At 31.8% G+C, this 8,847-nt stretch overlaps 1 protein-coding gene across 1 annotated transcript; it reads left to right on the forward strand.

Annotated features, from left to right (window-relative positions):
* The first annotated feature begins 5,352 nt into the window (after nt 1-5,352).
* On the forward strand, nt 5,353-6,520 carry LOC107610575 (protein C2-DOMAIN ABA-RELATED 7-like). Its single transcript, XM_088495380.1, has 4 exons — nt 5,353-5,463; nt 5,870-5,935; nt 6,027-6,074; nt 6,206-6,520. The coding sequence occupies exons 1-4, from the start codon at nt 5,353-5,355 to the stop codon at nt 6,518-6,520; spliced, it is 540 nt and encodes a 179-aa protein (XP_088351506.1).
* The last annotated feature ends 2,327 nt before the right edge of the window (nt 6,521-8,847 follow it).

Raw genomic sequence — 8,847 nt, forward strand, 5'->3', positions numbered from 1 at the left:
ATATGTAGTACATAATTTAAAAGTGGATTGCAAGACCAACAAAAAAAAAAGAAATGACTGGATTGGATTGACCAAAATAAAGAAAAAGGAGTTATGTACTACGGACAACATTTTAGTAAGACTAAAGTTTTTTTGGCTAAGCCCAAATATATTAGTCCTCTAACTTCAAGTTACTCTTTTTTGAAAGACCAATTTTATGGTGTCTATGAATTGGTGTCTAAATTTTGCCTGTAGTACATAATTTAAGAGTGGATTGCAAGACAAAAAAAAAAAAAAAAAAAGAAAAGACTAGATTGGATTGACCAAAATAAAGAAAAAGGAGTTATGTACTACAGACAGCATTTTAGTAAGACTAAAGTTTTTTGGCTAAGCCCAAACATATTAGTCCTCTAACTTCGAGTTACTCTTTTTTCAAAGGTCAATTCTATGGTGTCTATGAGTTGGTGTCTAAATTTTGCCTAACTTACCTTTTGTAGTAAGTTTTGATTTTTTAAAAATTATTTATTGTTATATCTTTTAAATTAAATATTATTTTTTAACCTTTTTTAGTAAATAGACACCACCTTTTAGACACCATAGCATTCACCATTTTTTGAAATAACCTATCACAATTTTTGCAATAAATTTCAACAGTAGTTACAAAAACACTACATACTTTAGTTACTGCAAAGATTAACCCAACGTTATAATCATAAACAGGTGTGTAAACAACCGACAAATACTGCTCTGTGGGACCTATGATTTGCTACAAAGCAGAGACTCAGCTTCCCATGCTTTCTCACTCACCGCGTGTCATCTCTGAAGCTTGCATATGTATCTTCAGCACCTAAAGAAAGGAGAAGCCTTCAGCATAGTAGAATCTCCCTTATAATTAACAACAATTACTATAAATAATATACATTCTAACTACTTGATATTTTTACACTCTAACTAACACTGCATAATAGAATTATAACAAACTTTGTCATGTTAGCACAACTAACTCATTTACAGCGAGCGTAACTAACTTAACTACTAATTAATTGACATTCACACTTTCTCATATAACACCTTTTTCTCAAGCTATAATTGGTGTTATCCATCATTCTAAACTTGCTTTGACACAAATAAAATTGATTGGGTGCCAGTACCTTTGTTAGTATGTTTGCCACTTGATTGATGGTGAAAATAGGTAGTAACTTTGTGATTTATTTTTGTCATTTGTCTCTTATAATGTGATAATCTATTTATGTGTGTTTGGTTCTTTCTTAAAATACTGGATTAATCAGGATGTTCATAGATTAGTCTATTTCTAACATAATAGGTGATGAGTTTGGAAAATTCTAAATTAACATATGTGATGACTAAACATTAATAATTTAATTAATTGCAAAGATATTAATTCATATATAGTGATTAAATTAATTTTTGCTATGCAGACTTGACATTGGGCCGAAAATAAAAGAAAATGTTGCAAACCCAAAGTGTTTTATAAATACATTCAGCATTAATGCAAAAATGCTTTGATTATTGTGGCTGAATTATTATTCTTGTTATTGGGTCAAAATTGATCCTAATTAGCCCAAATCAACTTTGATGGAAAAAGACCCAATGCTTGGTCCGAAACCTATTGAAAGAAAGCAATTTGACTTCATGCTTCCAACGGATTCCATTTCTTATTGTGGGATGGATTTCAAAATTTAATTTGTTAGCATTGGAAATATAAATGAGAGAGAAAGTATGATTGACATGATTGATTGGTTTAATGCAACACGCCACTCAGCAAGGGAAGTAAAAGCAATCCCATTTCAATTAATTTGTTCTATTTCAATTAATTGTTTTTTCTTCTAACTCTATCTTCTCTCTCATCCTTTCTTTCTTCTTGTTTCGATCATTACCCAGCAACTATGGAAGCTACACCTAGCCACCGAAAAGAAGATGTTGCAAGCAACAAGACCATCACAATGATGGCAAGAAAAAGTAAACATAAAGTATGTTGTGACTAAGATTCTTATTCACTTGTGGTAAGATTTTGTGAAGAGATCTTGGCTCCTCCATACCAAAAATGGAAGTGAAGATTTCGGTCAGAGAAGAAGATCCTTGGAGAGGATGGCTTGTCTCTGATTCTGCCCAGCCACCACAGGAGGTAGCTAGAGTGGCTACGTGATAGAGAAGGCAGAGATTGGAGCAGATGAAGCTACCATTATCATGAAGCATCAAGGGCCAGAAGTTCATCTTGGAGAGCAAGGCAAGGATGAAGGGCTCGGATTGATGAAGAATGGTGACCAAGGAAGGACTAGAGGTAATTGCATGTTGGTTTTTGCATGAGTTATCTCTTCTCTCTTTCTGGCCGAACCGGTTCAAGTTGAAGAAGAAGAAGATCGGCTTGGTTTGTTTGGTTTCAACCTTGAAGGCTTCTCCCTATAAATAAGGGTGAACAGTCAGGATTTGATTCAAGAAAAAGAAAAGAGTGAGCATAGAGTTTCTATAGCTCCCTAAGCTAACAGATTTCTTCTCCTTCAATGTTCTTCATTTTGTAATTTTTCTGTTTAATTTTGTCATGTCTTGAGTCTCATGGAAAAAGACAAACAGTGAGATTTGTAATGAAAAAGCCATAGAGCGGAAAAAGGCAGAGAGTGCAAAATTAAAAGAAAAAGCCATAGATGTCCTTAGAGTTCCTTTGTACATCTGTGTTGTGTTTCATGATTCTGTGGGAATCCCCTTGTAAGTTGGGTTAGCACTTTACAGTTGAAAGCTTGGTAGTGACCAAGTCAAGTTCAATTTGGGTTTAGATTCTGGACTTGTCCCGGATAGGAAGGGTAGTTCCTAGGGAGAATTGGTGTTTGTAATCAAGGATGATTATAGTGAAATTCCATCATTGTTGTGATGGAGACTGGATGTAGGCTGCCTTGCACTTAGCAGCTGAACCAGGATATATCTTGGTGTAATTCTCTCTTTCTTCTACTTTATTTCTGTTTCTGCTGCCCAGGAGATAAAACTGAAAATATCTCGTGCTGACTGACGAGACAAAAAGAAAAGTCTCGTGGCTGGGGACGAGACAAAAGAAAAAGTCTCGTGGCTAGTTACGAGATAAAAAGACAAAAAGTTTCCAGAAGTGGTTTCAAAGGCAAGCAAGTATTATCAAGCGAAAAGGGGCTAAGATTCAACCCCCCTTCTCTTAGCCACTGATAACCATCAATAGGAATTAAAGTTAGGAAAAGTATAGGTAGATAATGAGAATACTAAATAATATGAATAATGGATAAGTCGGATGTTCAATTCAATAGGTATGCAGATAATTATGTTTATTATTTTTAATTGGATGGTTATTTCTTTTGATTCGATTTACTTATGCACAGTTAACAATGACTGGATGTTCAATTCATTAGGTGTGTAGATGGTTATCCTAATGTTAAGATTTAGGAGGTAATTTAGGAGTAGAGTATTTTTTTATTTTATTGAGTCAATTCTAAAACCTATTGTTCACATTGTTTACAAAAATCATTGTCTATCTAGCAAAACCCTTGAAGTTATTCTTGAACTTTCTCTAAGAGATAAGAAATATGGACTCACTAGATTTAATATTGGATTATGCTAGTTTTTATTCGAATTGAACTGCATGGCTTAGTTGATTCAGAAGACTTGCCAGTGTTTGCAAATCAATTATTGGATTCGCCTCTGACGCTATTCTTCAATTGATGCATGTGTTTACAATCAATTGTTCAACTTTCTTTCCAAGACTCGCTAATAAAAAATGCTTTACTTGAATCTTTGATTCTTGTTTAAGTAACACAAATTTTATTAGTCTCTATCCTTTGAGTCTCAAAGGAAGAGAAGGAAAGAAAAAGAAGAAAGAAGAAAAAATTGAGATGAAAAATATGATAATTGATGAGTAAAAATGACAAAATTTAGCAGATTCGAGAAATAATCGGAATCAATAAAATTTTTGTTGATTAAGCTTTTTCAAAGCTTAATTTTTTATTGATTTCTCCTTTTATGCTCACCACACCATGGTAAAATGCTGAAAAGTTTAGAGAGAATATTTAAAAAAAAATCTTATAAATAGAAAGAGAAAGTTTCTCTCCATCTGAAAAATAAATTTCATTAAATTGAACTAACTGTTATAATTAACAATAACTACTATAAAATAGTATACCTTCTAACTACTTGACATTCTTACATTCTAACTAACACTACATGATAGAATTATAACAAACTCTGTCATATCAGCACAACTAGCACAACTAACTTATTTATAACTAACTCATTTACTGCATAACTGACTTAGCTACTAAATACTATTGACGTCCACACTTTCTCATATAACAATCTATTTCTAAATCCGATTGATAATATGTCTACTTTTGTCCAACAAAATTTACTATATATCTTTTTTTTTTTTCGGAAGACTACTTTGTCTAAAATTAAATATTTTTGTTACCAAAAAATTGTGATTTACTTAAGACAAAGGTCATTTTTGCCCTACACACTTGGGGTAAGTATTAATATTTGTCCCTAACTGTGAGTGGAGAAGTGTTTACTCCTCATGCTGTTGATGACTTTGCCGAAGAAAACACGGGAATTTATTTTTGTTTTGTGCTACTTTTTTGGAGTTGCTTGTCTGTTTTAATTGTTTATTTCTGCTTGCTCCACTTTAATGTGTTGAGTTCCTTTGTTTTCAAAAAAAAGATATTTATTCCCTAACTTATTTTAGCCTTATTGTTATCTCAAGCATCTTAAAAAATGATTCGATGTTATTTTACCGGCAACTTAAGCAAAAATAACTAATAAAAATGGTAATATATAATAAATGTTACATGCAGCAAACTGAAAGAACAATAATATCCTGCAAGTTCAACCTAGTACAGTAGAGATCCTCCAACAACAAATACAGAATGTGCTAATTCTATCCTTTAATTAAAACGGACAGTGGTCTTTGTTATAATCTTGATCGTAAGTTTTTAAAATACTTAAAAACTGTAACGTAATTGAAGGAATTTATTTTGTTTTTAAATTTGAGGACATTTTTTAACACAAAGAAAATCAAATAAGGCTACGTCACATAGGGGAAAAGTTTGGTGTGGCACCCATGATAAGAAAAACAAATATCTAAAATAGATTAGTGTAGATTAGTTTAAGTTCTGTTAGTGTTCACATCTTTATATTCTTTTCTTTTGCTGAACTGATTTTGTTAAACAAATCATTGTAACCTTGCAACTTATTGTTGAGTGGTTTAATGTTAAAGAATTAGACATACATATTTATATATCAAACTAAGTTTTTCATATGTAACAAGAATATCATCATCACCATCATCATCGATATCTTAGTATCCTGTGGTGATTTTCAGAGGCGACAACAAACTGTACTATGATGGACCAAATCTATGGTGTTCTCAAACTTAGGATTCAGAGAGGCATTAATCTCGCAATTCGCGATTTGCGTTCTAGTGATCCTTATGTTGTTGTCAGCATGGGTACTCAGGTTAGAATCTTATTATTGTTATTATTAGTTCCTTGAGAGTTCTACGAAGATATCTTCATATATGTCATTATAATAGTTAAGATGCGAATTGCTAAGCAATTTAATCAAATATATTAAATTGTCTAATAATTTTTAGTTATCATTTTTTACATAAAAATATTTTTATATAAATAAATTTTTATTTTGAGTTGTTTAATTTATTTGTTTTGAAATATTATTTTCTTAATTTTTTCTATCATGTTTGGTATGCGGCTTGGAGTTAAAATGTGTAGAATAATTTTGTTAAACAAGAATTATTGTTTGTAATTTTTTTTTTGGAAATCCTTTTTTTCCCCTTCTCATTAGAAATATGTGCTTATTATTATTAGCAAATTAAAATGATTCTTTAATTTCATTTGGTGTGCAGAAACTTAAAACTAAGATCATGCATAAAGATCTCAATCCCGAGTGGAATGAAGAATTGACCCTTATGGTTGACGATATTTTTTTTTTTTTTACCAAAAATAGGAGACTCGAACTCGCAACCTCTTAATTGAGTATATGGGGAGACTATGCTATTTGAGCTATTACTCATTGGCATGGTTGACGATATTAAAACTCCAATACATCTGGTATGTATTAGTCAAGTATATAAATTGTATAGTAGACTTATTTACTATGTCACAATAATAATTATAATTATTATATTAGATATAAAACTAATCATATACATCTGTCTAAATAGTTTAAATTTTTTTTGCAGAAAGTTTTCGACAAAGACATGTTCTCAGCAGATGATGAAATGGGTGAAGCAGTTATAGATATAAAGCCATATGTTAAGTGCTGGAACAAAGGATTGGAAAAACTCCCAGATGGTTGTGTAGTGAAAAGAATTCAGCCAAATGAAAATAACTATCTTGCAGAAGAGAGTCCCTGTATTTGGCACAATGGGACTATAATCCAACGTATGCTCTTAAAATTGAGAAATGTCGAGTGTGGTGAATTACTCTGTGAACTTGAATGGCTTAGTGTACTAGGTTCTATGGGCTTATTAGAGCTACAACAATTACATGCTTAAGTATTATATAATTGCCCCTTCCTAGCTATATAGTGTGTATATACACGTTCAGAAATAATAGTATTATGTGTATATTTAGTGGTTGTTTAGATATTATTAAATTGATAATATTTTTTAGTGTATTTGGTAAATTTTTAATAATAAAAATAAAAATATTAAAAAAATTAAAAATTTTTTTTTGAAAAATTATAATTTATATTTTTTAAAAAAAGTTTTAAGATATTTTTTTATGTAATAAATAAATAAAAAATATTTTTTATATTATTATACTCAAACATAATTAATAAATAAAAAATATTTTTGTATAAAATATTCAAACATAAAATTATTTTTATTTTTTAAAATATTTTTTAAAAAAATATAACTTAAAAAAATTTAAAAATTTATCTAAACAAGTGCTTAATTTTTTTGATAATTAGATTGTATATATATAAAAAACACATCCAACTCTCCATTAGCATATTGCAAAAAGTAGTCATTTAGCACATAATAATCTTTTCTTGTTTTTTCATCATACCTTAAGTTAACTCGTACGACTTTATATGACTAAATTCCCAAAATGGTCCTTTAGATTGAGCCCTTGCACCAATTTCACCCCTGAGTTTCTAATTGCACCATTTTGGTCCTCGAAATTAAACTCCGAGCTCCATAAAAGTCCCCAAGTCCATTTCCGGCCTGAGTCAGCAAATCAGATGCTGATCTGGCAAGTCACTGCCACTGTGGATGTGGAAATGGCTATATGACGTGGACATATGGTGACCATGCTCCAATGTAGTCCCTACCCCCATTTATAAACCCTAAACCCAACGTGAACCCATCTTCTTCATTTTCTTCTTCCGCTTCTATTTTCTGCTTCTATTTCTACTTCTTCTTCTTTTTCTTCCAAGTGTAGTACTGCTCGCAATGAAACTTGTGACAAATTATGGGTGGTGCTAGTCATGCAGTAGGGACTTCGAGCCGCTCCTCTTCAACCGAAAATTGGACAAAAACATCAGTGTGAACTAGGCCCAAAAAGGTACCGAAATGGTGTGGATGTGGATGTCTCCCCATCCTTAGGTGGTCAGGGACTGAAACGCATTCTAACAAGTCCTTTTTTGGATGTCCTAATTATAATGTATGTAAGTGGGTTAAGCTCATTTCTGTATAGTTGCTGTGTTTGCGTTCCAAATTGGTATGACCATTTTCTGGATTATTGCAGACTAACGGAAAGAGATGGTGTGGATTATTTGTTTGGACAAATTCTGGACAAGAAGATGTGACTTGGAAAGATGATAATAAGTAGGGTGAACTAAAAATGAACTTGGCCTGGAGGCTAGGAAAACTGGAAGCAATTGTGAGAACTCAGAAAGTGTTAATCCATGCCATGTGTTTAGTGTTGTTGTTAGTTGTTATTTTTGTGTTAATGTTGTTCAAAATTTGAGCATGACATGAATTATACAAGTGTATTTCTGATTATAACTATCATGAATGAAACAATTTGGACATAATTGAATAAAAAATTTGGCATGTTGTGTTTTAGCATTTGATGTGAATACTTACAAAATAAAAATTGAAGACAGGACAACCATATGGTCAATAATTAAAGTACTGCTATATATATAATTTATCAAAATACCATAGTATGCATATCTTTAAGGTCTTGAGTGTTTCCTAGATTACCAAATTGACAAAGCAAACATCAAAAGTGGATCATCACCCTTGTCTATGACCATTGTCATAATAGTTTTCCAAAATAAAAATAGACTCATATTTAGAAATAACTATCTAACATCGAAAAGTGTATATTTTTAAGAAACATAATCATTTTTTTCTTGGTGGCTTAAATCTCAGAGTTCGTACAAACTTCAGCATTTTTCCAATCTTGAAGCTGTAGCTAAACTAGCTCCCTGCATTGGATCCAAGTTTGCAGAAGTTGCTGGAGAAGATGATCTTCTTCTAGTTGTCAGCTTTGTAGGTCTTGTTAGCTGGAATGCACATTAGGCACAAATGCCACAAATGCCACACATTAGGCCCTGCAAACTTGGCATAGCCTCCCTCATGGTTAGAATCAGACCCTGCAACAGAAATTGAGACAGCATAACCATATTGAGTGAAAACATTGACCCCATAAAATACACATAATGACCCCTATAATTTCATCCCGTGCACTATAATAGACCATGACTTTTAAAAAATGCATTATAACAGTCCCTGACTTTGACAATAATTCACCATAATAGACCCTAACATTTACAGGCGTGCAAACAAAAATTCACCAAACTGATTTCAAGAACAATTCATAAATGTTTACTTATGCTATTATGCAGACTTCCTGATTTCAAAAATCA

Source organism: Arachis ipaensis, chromosome B8, assembly GCF_059453495.1.
Source record: "Arachis ipaensis isolate K30076 ecotype BB chromosome B8, ASM5945349v1, whole genome shotgun sequence".
Taxonomy (NCBI): Eukaryota; Viridiplantae; Streptophyta; class Magnoliopsida; order Fabales; family Fabaceae; genus Arachis; species Arachis ipaensis.

Bases quoted from the DNA above. Each gene is read 5' to 3' on its own strand.
- LOC107610575 (XM_088495380.1), top strand. From the start codon at position 5,353: ATGGACCAAATCTATGGTGTTCTCAAACTTAGGATTCAGAGAGGCATT. The intron at 5,936-6,026 runs GTTGACGATATT...ATGCTATTTGAG, and splicing joins ATGAAGAATTGACCCTTATG to CTATTACTCATTGGCATGGT. The intron at 6,075-6,205 runs GTATGTATTAGT...TTTTTTTTGCAG, and splicing joins TTAAAACTCCAATACATCTG to AAAGTTTTCGACAAAGACAT.